Here is a 15,698-nt window from a genome sequence, read left to right on the forward strand (position 1 = left end):
AAAACGATAGTTAAATTTGTTGATGAAATTTTGTTACAAGGGTTCGTCTCATTGTTGATGAATAATTTTCGGGATTTGTGTGCACATGCGCATTTATCATAAATCTCCCAACCAATCGCTTCGCTCTTGTTTGGTCGTGGGATGATCTTCTAGTCATGATCTATACTCGTAATAGATACATGAACATAATGTTTTGAATTTTCCCATTTGTTAATGTAATCAATTGTTTTGTTTTTTACATCTCTTTTGTGATAGCTGAAGATTTTAGTTTGGAATTGACTTTGACAATTGCTCTATACGTAGTGCATTACGTAGTGCATTACTTTACTGACAATAATTTTATTTTAAAGAGAATTGTTTTCAAATTATGCTATCCAAAAAACATTAAACAACAAAAAAAAAAAATGGCAACAATTAGCCACTAAAATCAAATAAATGGTTTTCTTCTGCTAAAAGAACGGATATTAGGTTGAAGGTTGTTAAAGCAGCTAGCAATAACATTTTCAAAATTTGACTGGCAGGTCTTCTATCTCACAGGTTTAAAGAGATGGTTCCTGCGTGTAAGAGCTTTTGACCTCATTCTCTCAGTTCTTACACTGCTTTTCATCACCGGCATCCTAGTAATGAATGCACAACTTTCCGCTAAAAACTCTCACAGAGAGCTGTCACCAGTTCCTCAAATGGTTAACGTCGAAGGTGTAAAAGATGCTCCGCTACCAGGAAGAAGGGTCAGACGCAATGACGAAACTTGGGTAAATATAAAATTACTTTTAAGAACTGTGCAGGCAGCTTCACCATGTTGTATACAATAATTTGCTTGCTGATTAGGCGTTACTAGTGCCGTGAAAGAGCTATGTGTATGGACGATGAAGTCAGATAGAATTTGTTTTGTTTTTGATTGCAAATCGTTGTCGAATCATTGGTGTTTCCTCTTTGTTTCCTCTTTAATATTATTTTCAGCAGTATAGATCATATAGTCCTGAAGTAGAAAATAAATACAGCAATACATTCATAGTGAGCCACTATCCTCTAGCTTCTACTCAAATTGTACAAAACAGCTCTAATTTGTTTTAGATTTTTATAAAATGTGATAAATTTTATTGGAATCACCTTTGTTAACTTAGTCCAAATTAGATCTATTGTTTGCTCTAGAAAATTAACCTAAAGTAAATAAATACCTATGCTATAGCTTAACCAATGTTTGGATCACGCTGTGACTTAAAAAATACATTTAAATTCTATAGCAAATGCTACTACTTGAAAATAAGCGTGATAAGCGTACCAATTCAATTTTAAACTTGTGAACTATTTAGTAGTGGTATTGATACAATTGAACAGGTGAATTGAAAAACTCTAAAATAGTTAGCTTTACACATTTAAAAATAGATTTAAAAATAATGATCTTCAAACAGAAAAACAACACTTTTTTTTAGGTAGCAGTACCAGTTGACCCATCCCCAATCGTTCTTCTTGAACCAAACGATTGTGAGATAGCCAGTATTCTCTCTGAGTTTCCAAATGGCACTTGCTTTAGCTACTGCACAGCTCCTTCATGTGGCAGCGATGCATTAGCCAGCATAGAAAGTGGAGAGTAAGTCCAATAAGCTTCACTTACCAACTTATTTCAAGGATAATTTTGAGTAATAACAGGCTGTTCTGCAGCTATATAAATAGAAGCAACTGAATATTCAGCGCAAACCTTTGGCTATACATGTATTTACTATTCGAAAATGTACAAATAGTTGAAATGATTTTCAAAGAAAGTGTCTGTACATTTTTAAAAAGCTTCTGCCCACTTCCTTAACAAATATTATTCCAGTTATAACAATTACATAATCTGAAAGTTATTAAAATTCTATTTTGAATCATACATTACTCAAAGCTCACGTCTTTGTGATAACTGAAGAATAAGAACTTGTGAGCTGCTCTAAAATAATTTGACAGTAATTCCTTTTTAAGTCATGTTCAATGTTTATGTAGTTCGGAGCTGGTGTGCACGGCTCGAATCGTGCAACTGGGATTTCAACGAAGTGGTACAGGTGAAATTTCCCGTTGGATCAAACAGCATCCTGATGTTACAGCGAAATATGCTGATATTTTCATAAGCGACGATGGACAGTTAATCTTTGGTTAGTGGAACCTATCAGCAACACTTTCATAATTTTGAGTCACTCAGGATTTTAGTGAATGTACATAGAAGTAAATGTTTTCTTTAATGGGAGGAATATGGCTAAAAAAATAGTAAAAGTTTGCAGGTGGACTAGTAGTAATAGGAATGTTAACAGTAACAATAATAGTAATATTAGGAATAGTGATAGTAATAGTAGTAATAACATAGATAGCAAGAATAACAGTAATGGTAATAATGATAGCGATAGTAATAGTAATATAGTAATAAAAGTAACACTAACAATAGCATAAGTAAGAGTAATTGCAATTGAAATAGTAATTGAAAAAAAAAGAAAAAAATCAGTAGACATTTTGAGAATGCAAACTAGGGTAATATATTGCTTAGTCAATTAGAGTAGCGTACTGTTCTCCATCTACATTCTTCTGTTTGTCAAACATATAGTTTTGCCTTTTCATCTGTCTACTACACCCAATGCTTCTACTATAGAAGTTATTGCTATGATTGTGCTGCTTATTACAGATGTTTGTCCAAATGAACAACTACGTGACACTACAGCTGCTGGATATTTTGAGTCTTACCCTTTGAGCTCTGTAGGAACTGCGGGAAGTCAAAAGAATTATTATGTACACTGTGAGCATTGCCTTACAACCGGTGAGGTAAATTTCAATTGCTATGCTCCTAATAACATATAGATAGACCTGTGAGTTATTCATGGATCTGAAATAGAAAACACTCCAAATATATGAACTGTTTTTATTAATAGGTTGTTCTCTATCCGGGCAGTCTAGATGTGAAACTGCCAACAGCCATGCTTCCCTTCATAGAATCAGCAAACCAAAGGTTCATAATCACAATTAAGAATCCAACTGACCGAGCCATTGCAGAGTATTTCTATCCATACATCATGGTAAGACAACTTCAGTCATGTACAATAAATATTCTGCGTATGTTTAAACAGCGTGAAACAGCTTAAAACATTTTAAATTTGACCATGTTGTTTAAGAGTTTCTTTGTAAATACGGACATAAAATTTTCATGTTTTACTGCACGCTAAAGAATGATAGACAAAAGTATTTATTGAATCATCTGTGAGAAAACTACTTCCTAAGTTTATCTCTCGTCATATTATCTGTACAAAACCTAAAATCTTTATAAAAGCAACTATTGCTACAAACAACTAAATGTTTATTTTGCTTCAATTAAAGGTTTCAAGTTTTTTATGGTTTGTTTTTTTACAAAAAAATTACAAGGTTTCAACTCATTTCAAATTACGTGGCATAGAAAAATTGCATTCAACCCTTATCAATTATTTTGAAAATGTAATTGCCAGCTGCTTTAAGAATCTTGAACTTAATATCCTTTAATATCCATTTTCTTAGCAGAGAACGGATATTTATATAAACACAATTTGTCAAACTATTCATTCGATTCTAATGGCTAACTATCGCACTTTTTTGTTTTTGGTTCTTTTTGTTTTATTATTGCTGTAAAGCATAAATTGCAAAACATATCTATTATAAATGAAATTATTGTCATTCAAGTAACATATATACATATATATATATATATATATATATACATATATATATATATATATATATATATATATATATATATATATTACTGAAGGTAGATGAAAATTAAAATGCTTCACGAAGTAGGTAAAACTTGCTAAGTAAAATTAGGGAACTAGTTGAGGTTCTACTAATCTAGACACATTGACAACTTTCTCAAGCCTATGATATTGTTGCACTGCTAAGTAAACTCATTATTTTAACAGGCAGAAACAGACTTGGATACTGTGGGCAATCAGGTTCTACACGATGCAATGAGCGCTGGAATAGATGAAGCAAAGAGTTGCATGCTTGAACACGGGCCTACTGGATGTGTCTATGGTCACAATACTCTAGTTGGCACAGAACCTCTAGCTGAGACACAGATGCTTTACGGTGGCTGCTACTCAACACACCTAGCCCATGTTCTCACACAAATTAGCATCTCCCAGGTGGGTGGACTGAAGCATTTTCCTGTTTTATACATTTTATTCTACTTGCTCAAGCTAAAAGTAACATAATTTGACTTGTACTCTGTCTATCATTGAGTTTGATTATTAGAGAGTATCTATCAGCGGCTGTTATTAGAATGTGGAATATAGAATTTGGTGACTTGTTTTCCACAAGTTTGAACATGAATGTTTTTACAGTGTTGGTTTAGACAAGTATACTTATAGCTAAATAAAGCTTTTAGAAACTCGATTGAACAATATCTCTAATTGACTTCAGGTTTTTCCTATAAGGTTAAAATAAAAACAAAAAAATTATAATTGTGTTTTATTATAAAGATCGATAAATGAACACTTAGAATATGTCACGTATTTCCAAAAATCTTAAGTTAATTTGGTGAACAGGTTTCAAAATCTCTTAATATTCACCTCGATTGGCTGGTAGTGATTATTTATTATCAACAACTACAAATTCTATCCCCTGAAATAATGGATGTCATTTTAAAAAGTTTTAAAACATTTGAAATATACAAAACAGCTGACTTTAAATATTAAAAAATGTCTTTTCCACATTAGCAGCGTAACCTTACCTTCATCAAATTATGACAGACTCTTTGAACTGTGTTAACCAAATGGTTAGGCTAATGTTTCTTGTTCTATTTATTTCTGCATCAAATATTGTAAAAGAGTTTTTGGTCAAGCTTTAATTAAAATCATTTCAAAACAAAATAAAATTAATAAATTTTTTTTATTATCATTGCAACATCTGATGATTGCAAAATGATTACTTCTATTATTAGTTCTTTTCGATACCAAATAATAGGAAAAGTTACTAACAGTTTAAGACTGGTTGCAAAACTTACTTTTTGGAATTTTAATCAGATATAAATGTTCTATAGCCTAATTTTTAAAATACTACACAATCTATTAGATTGACATCTAAATTTAATGCGTAAAGCTGTCTGATATCTTGAACAACTATCTCACAGCCGCCTCCTGAACAACGATGCTACAGACAGTTCTGTTCTTGTAGACGTATGTTGTCAACATAGAGGAATACTCAGCTAGCCCACAAACAGTCATGCAAGAAGTCTACAACTTTGTTGGCCTTGAATACGTTGAACCGCCTCCCATAGATTTTCCTCCTTCGCCCGTTAAGCCTATTGACTCAGACACAATAATTATGATGGATGCATTCTTTCAACCGTTCAACCAGGAGCTGGCAAACCTGTTGGGGGATCCCAAGTGGTATTATAACAGGTCTTAGATGGATATGCTTAACTTTTAGTTATTTTAGGGTTGAAAATTATCATGCTTTTTATTATAACTAACATCATGAGCAGGCATTAGTGGTGTTAAAATACACGCAAAGCTGTAACTTGAATGTTAGGTTTATGGTTAAGAGAAGACTACTCCAAACATCCATAAAATCGTTTTTACATTAAAAATATGTTTGGTATGTTTTTTTTGCGTGACTTATTTGGCGTACTTATCATTTTGTGATATATTTTTTTGATGTTATTTAATTGGTGAAATCAATACGTGTTCTCTAATATTGTAATAATATAATAATACTAATCTATGATCAAATAATGGTATCAACACTCCGACACAAGTTAGTCAGAAAGTTGCACTTCTGAACAGACATAACATCCTAAACACATATGAGGGAAGCAAATGCTATTACTACATGCAAACATGAGTATAGTAGTCAGGATGCACACTATTTAATAACTCAAGGATAAAAAGTTCTGAATTTCTTGCGAGAATCAGAAAAATGGGAAAATAACATTTAGATGCAAAAAGTTAATACTCCAGTTGATCCCAAAAAATTAATTGTAATTATCTAGCAATCTTTCCATGCCCAGTTGTTTGTGAACCAAAGGAACAAGTCCCCAATACTGATGTGAAAAATTAAACTAAATATAAAATTATATTCAGTTGCTAGATAGTATCAACTAATTTAAAAATTAGTTATTCTGTGACCTTCAAGAGGAGAACTGAATAAGCACTCAAGTCAACACTATTATACTTCAGCAATTTTTTATTCATGTTTGAACAGTGATTGGTTTAAGAGAGGAGCAACCATCCAATCACATAATCGTCATCAATGAGAATAAGGCAAGATGAACAAGACTGAGCCTAGGAGTGATATCATTATATTATAGAGTTTATTGCTGTTCAAGTTAACCAAAAGCTGGAAGCAACGAAGCTGATCATATAAAGGTCAGCATACTTAGACAGGAAAATAAGAGAAACCACTGCTGCATTTTAACATATTTCTGACAAAAGGATTCTGTCTTTATGAATAAAAACAGCAATAATTTTACGCTTTTACATATATGGTGTGTACTATAGCTAATCATTTCGTAATTAATACAGACATCGCATTACAAAATCTAAGGATCTTTCTATATCCAGTTGTGTGTGCAGCGCAGGCACAAATCTATAATACTAATGTGAAATATTGAACCAGAATATAAAAGGATATACAGATGTAAGACTGTCAACTATTTTTGGAAACAATTGGACTTTGATCAGGTGGCCTTCAAGAGGAAAAGTGGACTAAGGACTCGAGTCAACACTCTATCATACTTTGGCAATCCTTCATTCATGTGTGAGCAAAGGATTGGTTCAAGAATTAAGCAAGCACCCAATCACGTAATTGCTACTGTTGAGATCAAACCGGGCTGATCAAGTCTGAGCCGAGGCCTGATTGAATGCTATTATAGAATTGATCGTTGTTCAGGCTAACCGTTAGCTTGGAGCAGCTTTGATGAAAGTATGTCAGTATTTATTAAACCATCCGTGAGAAAACTACTTCTGTGAGTTATCTCTCTTGTCATATTATCTGTACAAACGTAAAGGTTTTGTAATAGCAACTATACTACTTATTGCAAAATCAATTTTTGTCCAACCATCCCACCCAAAGACAGCTCACTTTTTTGTAACCTAGTTGTGTAATTACAGTGACACACAAATATATAACTTCACCTTCACAGATGACTTTTCATATCTATGGTATCATTTTTATATCTAAGTTAAATGACGCACCTGAATATAGATAAAAGTGAAAATGCTTCACCCAGTTGAGCTTGCCATGTAAAACTAGGAAACTAGTTGAGGTTCTACTAACCTAGACACATTAACAACTTTCTCAAGCCTCTGTTATTGCTGCACTGCTAAGTAAACTCATTATCTTTACAGGCAGGAAAAAACTTGGATGCTGTGGGTAAACAGGTTCTACATGCTGCTATGAGTGTGTATTTTAGCTGCTGTAATAAGCATGTGCACAATTATGCCATCTTAGGACAATAAGAGGCTGTGCGGACTAGTGGATAGCACACGTGTATGCAGAACAGTAATCTCCTAGTTCTATTGCAGTGCAATTTTTTCGCTCCTAAAACTTTATCACAGTAACTGGACATACGAATGACAGACAAACAGACACTCAAATTCTTATGCATCGACAAATGGAACAACAAGTTTAACTGGTTGCGTTGTATCTATATAAAAATTTTCAAAATTTAAAAAAATCTTACAAAAAATGGCATATTTTAAATTTAAAGGAAATCTAGTGGTGTACAAAAAATAGCGCAATGTTGATTTTGAACACTAATCCATAATTAATATAAGCATGTTACCAATCAACTGGGCTGTGATCAACAGTAAAAAATCTTGTGCCTATATCTAAAAATGTTATTTTTGTATTTTAGAGAAAAATCTATATCTGTGGAGACGTTGAGGCAGTTTAAAAACATAAACATCAGACAAGTTTGTCAAACTAGATGGAAAGTCAGATGACACTAAGAAAGCTGAGTGAACACCATAGAAATTCCTCGGCCAATTTGTAATAAACTATGCTAGCATTTACACAGTATTTATGAGAAAGAGAGAGTACATCTAATACTTAATGGTGAACAGCTACTTGAGCTTACTATCAGAGAATATCCGTTCCTGTTTGTGGAGTATGCCGTGCAAGCATGATGGATGACATCCATGAGAATGTATTGCATCTTATTTCAACAAGAGATGTTGATTCTACGCTCTCAGTAGTTGCCCTGTTACTGCGCTTTATGACACACTGTCACTGTTATGTCACTAAGTCCTTAGTTTACTGGATTAATTTTTCTCAGCAAGTGATTATCAGAACATTTGGTTTAGAATTATAAATTTTTAAGGTCAAATGTCTGATTCATTTTTTCTATAGAATAACAATTACATACCGTTGAATTTAAAATACAGGAAAACTTCTACTTACGTAAAACTCTACATACAAAATTTGTAAATTTTTAAAGTCTGTTGTTAGAAACTTTGCTTCAGTTTACAACATATGTTTTTAGATACAACGGTATTTTGTAGGTTGGCCCACTTGTTTCATATTTTGGCCCATTATTTGATTTCGCATCTTGGACTCTTTTTGTGTGGATACAGCCTCCAACTTATAAAATCATATGTCATATACAAATAAAGACAGCTTTAATAATAAAAATAGTATGTGCTACCGCAATAGTTGTCTACTCTTGTAGAAAATAGTTTGTTGAATCAAGAGAGAAGAAAACTCCAGTTTACCTATTCATCTAACTCAGGGGTCTGCAACCTTTTCCACTCTGTGAGCCATTTGGACACATTTTTTGCAGAAAAGAATGCAGTGGGAGCCACAAACCTCCTTTGATATTTTAAATTAAAACAAATAAATACTAGATGTTACATTTTTGTTTAGCTTTTGATGCTTTATGCCATTTTTACATCATAAAATGAAAACGTGTGGCATGTATAATGATTTAATTGCTGAGCAAACAAAAATACACTTTTGCAAAAAACAATAAAATAGCTAATAATAACTTGAGCGTAACGTTAATAGTTTGTTGTTTTTAAGGTTACTTTAAAAAAAATTGCAACTACATGTTTAATTCAGTCCTTCTTTCAACAAAATGCCAAACTTAAATTTTAGCTGCAGCAAATTTGCTACATTTTTTTTGTGTGCTGTCATTTGAAGCGTACGGTGAGCAAACTTTCAACCCGAATAATAAAAGACAATTTATTCAAACAATGACAAAATATGAATATATGCAAAATAGCCAATTAAAATATTAAGCTATTATACTGGGTTAATGTGATTTCTGCTCCTGGACCGCATTGCGCAGCGTCTGTACGTCGAGGCTGTATGACATCACCTTCACTTTTACACAGGATCTCAAGCTGTCATCTGTGAGGCACGTGCGGTGCGTGTTCTTAATAAAGTTCATGTTGGAGAAAAAGTGCTCACACACATACGTTGATCCGAAAATAGAGAGGGCTCCAAGTGCATAATTTTTTATGTTTATCTAAATGTTTATGTTAATGTCGAGAATATCCTTTCATGTTTCGAAGTTTGTCCGGTTTTGGGAGGTTTTCCATCTCGCTCCATTTGTGGTTCTGCGCAAAAACGGCTTTCAGACCAACAGCATCCTTTAGATCAGCAGTCAAGCTTTTAAACTCGGACACCCAAATCTCTTTGTCTGCTATGTCAGCGAGTTCCAACTCAAGATCTGATTGAATTACTCAACATGCGAAAGCAGTCGTGTTAAGGTGGGTGGATCAATACTTAAAGGAGCAACAGGGAAGGATGTGGCTTTCTCTTCTCTGAATTCAAAAAAGCGTTTTCCAAATGATGTTTGCATTGTGGTTATTGCAGATTGTAAATATTCTGTGTTCACCATGACGTGAGCCGTTTTAAACTCTCTCAAACTTGGGAAGTGAGACAGTGTGCCCCTTTGTATATCTCTGGCAAATACATTTAACTTGCGTTTGAAAGTCAGCACGTCCTCCAGCAGGTGTATGACTGTGCGTCCTTGTGCGTTCCCTGAAAGGCAGTGTTAAGCGTGTTAATCTGTGACAATCTGAATGACAACATCCATCCCATCTATGCATTCCTCAGGAAATGTTTGAGCACATAAGGCCTCTTGGTGCAAGATACAGTGGAAGGCCAGTAGCTTTCTGCCCAGTGACTTATGAAGTAAAGTTACAAAACCCTTCTGTGGCCCTGTCATGCTTGGTACTCCATCAGTTGCCCCTGGCACGAGGTGAAATTTCTTTGACTCTTGAACAATTCAACACAGCCTTGCAGATGTCTTCGCCCCGTGTTGGGTCTTTCTATGGTATTCACTCAATTACTTCCTCCTGTGGCCCAACATCGTTTACATAGAGGCAGAACAGCGCTGTTTGTTCAATATCACTTTTGTCTTTAGATTCATCACAATCAATTGAGTACGCCATAGCTTTATTGATGTCTTTTATTTGCTGTCTAGTGATAATTTTTGCTATTTGTATGGTTCTGTCTTTGACCGTTTTTGCAGACAGAGGCATATCTCTGACTTTCTGCACAATTTCAGTCTTACTTTTAAAGTCCATGAACAGATGTTCAGAAATCTTAACTAACGATTTTTTTATATATTCCCCGTCGGTGAATGGCTTTCCATGCCTGACTATTTCTTGAGCGGCCACAAAACTAGCATATGTAGTTGAATTTGCAGATTTCCCCCATTTCTTGAAATGATTTTCACTCAAATTAGCCTTATGCATCAGTTTCGAAACAATATCTTTTCTCTCATCTCCTTCTGGATATTTTTTAGCAAAGGCTGTGTGTTTATTTTGAAAGTGTCTTGCGACATTTGACCTTTTGTTATTTGCAAATTTCTCAGTAAATATTAGGCAAACTGGTGAACCAGTCTCATCAGTGGTGAAAGCAAACTAATCAGCCCACATAGGGCTAAATGTTCTATTTTCCTCTGCCACTTTTCTTTTCTTAGTATGCATCATAGTTTGCTTACCTGGGTTAAAAGAAATCAAAAAATTTCGTGCCGGCTGGTGAAACTTTGGCGGTTTTTTAGCACATAAATAATGACGCATAATGTGGCAGACGCCGGCCACGAATTTATTTTTGATGTTTTATATACTTGCATATAATCACTCTTATGTATATTTTGCATATTGTGGCTGCCTTTCTTATGTGTATTATTGCTAAAACTTTGTTAGTTTGACCGTAACTAAGTCAATGTGTTAGCGACTCTATTAATCATTATTTTTATACGGTTTCCTACCCGGGTCAATTATATGGTTCAGGGAAAATATATGTATATATAGCGAGCGCTCTCACTAGGAGAACAGAGTAGTTGCAGCTCCAGGACTAATGAAATTTCCTTCGAAATAAAACAACGAAAAACCACACAAATTTCTCTTACATTTATGCAACATTTCCTCAGATCTACATTGTGCCTGAGAAAAGGCTGGCAAATCCTTTGCAATAACAAGCAACATTGTTTGATTTATCACCATAATTCCAATTTCCCTAAAGTCAGAGGGAGCCTTAGTGAGGGGATGAAAGAGTCACATGTGGCTCTGAAGCTGCGGGTTGCCGACTCCTGATCTAACCTGTGCTCTATAAAATGATACTGTTGTCAATCAGTTGCTCCAAAACTTGCAAAATGTATTAGCTCTCTCCTAGTTTCCAGTTTAATTCAAGCATAGCTACTTCAAATATATAGCTACTCATAAATTCATCTAGCAGACCATAGACCTATTAACTATACTAGACTAGGCAATCTAATGCATCACAGCTCAGCATTGTGTCCTACTTAAATAGTCTCATTCTTTGCGATGGAACGTCATTGCTTTGTTCATTCAACCTAGTCCAGGACATAATTTTAAATAGGAAGCCATAAAGAGTGGAGCAACTACCAGCACTGGAGAGGATTCAAAGGTAAATTCTCCTCTAATTGTTTTCAAGTGTGATTGTGAGAGGTATCTAGATATATAGAGCAAGGAATCTTGTGGATTTTTTTAGATATGCATACGAATAATGGTTTTTCCAAAATGTTTATCTAAAGTTCATTGCAGGCACAACAATTTGAAAAGTTGTTTTGCACAAAAAGGTGCCAAGTGCGTAGCAGACGAAGTGTTGCCCATTTCATAAAGTTTTTATAACCATGGCAGGTGGACATAAGCTAGTAAATGAGTATGGTAATGGCTGTACTATATTTAAGAGTGTAGCTAAACCCAACCAGAAAGATTTTTACTTTATGATGATCTCATAAGAATGCAATAATTTACTGATTATTTTGCAGGGCCATAGGAGTGAAAATTTTTGCTGTGCATTTGGGTGTTCTAATACTACAGCAAAAAACAATAAACTCAGTTTTCACACCTTTCCATCGGAAGAAAAACACCTAGACAGACGTAACAAGTGGATAGATGCCGTGAAACGTAAGGACTGGATGCCTTCCAGATAGTATGTGCTCTGCAGTGATCCTTTCACAATAGACTCCTATCGCAGATCTCCTGGTATGAAGATGGCTACCATACTAAAGCCTACTGCCATACTAAGAATACTTGATTCTCTGCCAACATACTTACAATCAACTCAATCAAAGCATAGATGACTGCTATGCCGACCAACACTGTCTACATCATCTACACCAGACCGAGATGAGCCAGCCATGGAACCTTCACTTTGCTATGAAGAGCCAACAGTGACCAAGCGATCTGAAGAGGTCATTCCCGATCCTCGACATAAGGGCGCACGAGTTAGACCAAAGATCGCACCAGAGATACGTATACCGAATCTTTTAAAAAAAGTCAACACCCTTCACCACAAGCTTCAAAGGCTTCAAAACACCACACATATTGCAAAGAATTTGCTTGCATTACTGCAAAAAAACCCAAAGCGCTAAGTTTGACTCAATGTATGGTTGCCTGCAAGATCTAGTAGAAAATGAAGCCAAAAGCAAAAGTATAAAAACGAAAATGGTCTACAGACCAAAAATCAAAGAATTTGCTATCACCATGTACTACTATTCTCCAGAAGCATAAACTTATTTCAGAACATTGTTTAGACTTCCTAATGATCACTGATACTATTTCATTGGCTATACAGAGCAATTTGGATCAGGAATTTTCATGCTCAATCTACAGCATAGTGTCAGTTAAAACTATCACATCCAGATATGTCAGGATTAGAATTCACCAGGAGGCTTCAAAGGGAGCAGTTAACAAGAGTAATCTCAGATCAAGACTCAGCCGGCTGGTCGTCTTTAGTCATTTTTAGCCCTTAACAATATGTCTAGAAAAGTGTATCCTTTGTCGCTTGTTTTCTGCAATTTTTCTGATGCTGTTTGCATAACACCCAAGACCCAACATTTATACTCATGACAGACTCCGATCAATGTATCATTTACCAGTGTGTATGCATTTGAAATCAATTGTACACCTACCTACCTGACATGTTGGCCCATAGCATAGGGCAACATTGATAATTTTGCAATACTTTTGGAACAAATCAATATACATTTTTACTCACAATTTATATACAAAATATTCAACTTTATGTCTGCAAATTGGCAGGGTAGAAAATGCATAATTTATAAGCTTTGCATCTAAAATCTGAAACGAATATTTTGTGTATTTTAGTAGTTATGTCAAATTATATGTAGCAACAAAGATGTCTCTTCATTCCTTCAATGTCAACAATGATGACTCACTTGCCTGACTAGGTGAAAGTGAACAAATCAATGACGTTGCGTCACAAAGAATGTGGCTATTTATGTAGAACACCATGGCTTTGCATTGCCCAGTCTAGTATAGTTAATAGGTCTATGTAGCATACTATGATTGAGTGGCTAGAAACTTGTGGTAAAAGTATCATCTAGTCAACCTGTCGTGTTTTTGTAATCTTGCAAATCTAAGGGTCAACTGACCGGCTCCATTTTTGTCTGTGTAGCTGAATCAGTTGATGATTATCAACTTATACATAAGCTGTTGTGGTAGCATCAAAAATTCCAAATACTTATTTAGAGGTTTATACTAAATTTGAAGATCTCGCGGCTGAAGACAAGTCTAAAACTGAAAGTGAACGCGTAAAGGCTTTCAGATAATTTTAAAAAGAGAAGCAAGCAATTACCTGTGTTGGTGCTATTTCTTTTAGTCAATTGAATGCCTATGGAAAATTGTGGCAGTGTTTAAATGACAAATACTTTCATTTCAGTTTAAATAATCAATATGTGCTGATTTACAAAAGAGATTCTTCTTAAAAATTAGACTTTGGTAGTTTTGCTATATTTGTGGATTTTGTGGAAAGTTGCTATGTAAAGTTAGAAAAATATAAACAGCAGAATTATATGACTATGTTGTAGGTCGACAACCTCAATTATTTTCTCCCTGTCTTATTCTGATGCATGAAAAAAAAACAGAAAAGTTACTATAGAAGGTTTTTAGCTTTTATTCCCGTTCCATTAAAAGGGATGCTGACCAAGTTTGCTGTCAGGTCAATCAAAGCAACTGTAAATGCTGGTAATACTGTGTCAGATATGTCTGGAAATAAAAACATAAAAAGTAGGGCTAAGCACCAATACCTTGTTGCACAATTCCTACACCTAAACAAAACAATTCATTCAATGGTTCAACTATTGAGAAAATATATAATATTTTCAAATCTACTCACTTATGCTACAGGGGCCACACTTATCCTTCGTAATGAAAATTACTATAAAGAGGGCACATGTAACGTCTTGTTGCTAACTTGTACGCTAACCATAATTTCATTATTAGAAATTAGTTATACACTATTATGTTGAAAGCCATGTGATGTGTTTATTACTTTAATTTTTTGTTCTATTTTCCTATTGATGAAATATTGATGAAATATGCAAACAAACAAAAAGTTGCTTGATCAATGCAATCATATCATAGCAATATAATTTATGCGACAGTGTCTAGAGAGTTCAAGCTTTACATTCAGAATTTTGATACACGTTTTGCTTTAGATAGATATCCTTGTATAATCTAATACACTCAAAAATCCCTAATTCTGTGTTTATCTGATGTCCCGTTTTAAAGGTAGCATAACTCCAAATGCTGCTAAAATCAGTGTACCTGTTTCATTAACTACATAGAAGCAGCTTAATGCAAAATTTCACTTGTAAATTTTATAGTTCGGCACACAAGGAACTTGAGACTTTAATTATGTGCACAAAGAAAAGAAGTTATCTTAATGTTATTCTAAACCAACAGATGAATAGAGCTGGGTAGATTGCATTCTTCCAATGAGCCAGGTGTTTACTTGTTATTGATTGTACTTTGCCGACACAATTGTCTGTATAGCTGAAAGCCATGGATTCTTTAAAGAAAGGACTGCACACTGTGCGGTTCGGGGTTTGGAACTAGGATGCTAGATTCATAAAAAGGACGTTTTGAAATTTTGGCCTTTTTTATACTATTCCAAGGTTCCCACGCAGTCCGGAAAGAAGGGAAAAAGTGGAGAATTTTAAAACCTGCTTTCTAAACCGGGAAAAAATTGGGAATTTTGTTAAACCTTCCTCATAATATTGAAAAAGTATGGAGACCTTGATGACTCAATTGTAGATAAAAAATCATCTGATCTTTCTTTAATCTTTCTTTTTTTCATGCAAATGTCATTTCGATACAAATGACATGGACTTGGCAGCCCCTTTGTTTTCAGATGATGATTATGATTTTATCGACATCATTGCCATGAAAATATTGCACCAAATATTGCACAAAGCAATATTG

General features: G+C 34.5%; 1 protein-coding gene across 1 annotated transcript; it reads left to right on the forward strand.

Moving 5' to 3' along the window:
• The first annotated feature begins 642 nt into the window (after window positions 1-642).
• Window positions 643-5,616, forward strand: LOC137400034 (uncharacterized). The gene is made up of 7 exons (XM_068086342.1): window positions 643-752; window positions 1,434-1,591; window positions 1,981-2,129; window positions 2,651-2,787; window positions 2,895-3,038; window positions 3,912-4,136; window positions 5,167-5,616. Exons 1-7 carry the CDS (start codon window positions 681-683, stop codon window positions 5,398-5,400), a joined length of 1,119 nt encoding a protein of 372 aa, XP_067942443.1. The 5' UTR covers window positions 643-680; the 3' UTR covers window positions 5,401-5,616.
• Window positions 5,617-15,698: the final 10,082 nt, after the last annotated feature.

The sequence above is a fragment of the Watersipora subatra genome, chromosome 7, assembly GCF_963576615.1.
Source record: "Watersipora subatra chromosome 7, tzWatSuba1.1, whole genome shotgun sequence".
Classification (NCBI taxonomy): domain Eukaryota; kingdom Metazoa; phylum Bryozoa; class Gymnolaemata; order Cheilostomatida; family Watersiporidae; genus Watersipora; species Watersipora subatra.

Excerpts from the sequence above, each read along its gene's own strand:
- LOC137400034 (XM_068086342.1), top strand. The coding sequence starts at position 681 with ATGGTTAACGTCGAAGGTGTAAAAGATGCTCCGCTACCAGGAAGAAGG. Across the intron at positions 2,130-2,650 it reads CGATGGACAGTTAATCTTTG|ATGTTTGTCCAAATGAACAA; the intron begins GTTAGTGGAACC and ends TGCTTATTACAG. Across the intron at positions 3,039-3,911 it reads ATTTCTATCCATACATCATG|GCAGAAACAGACTTGGATAC; the intron begins GTAAGACAACTT and ends TTATTTTAACAG.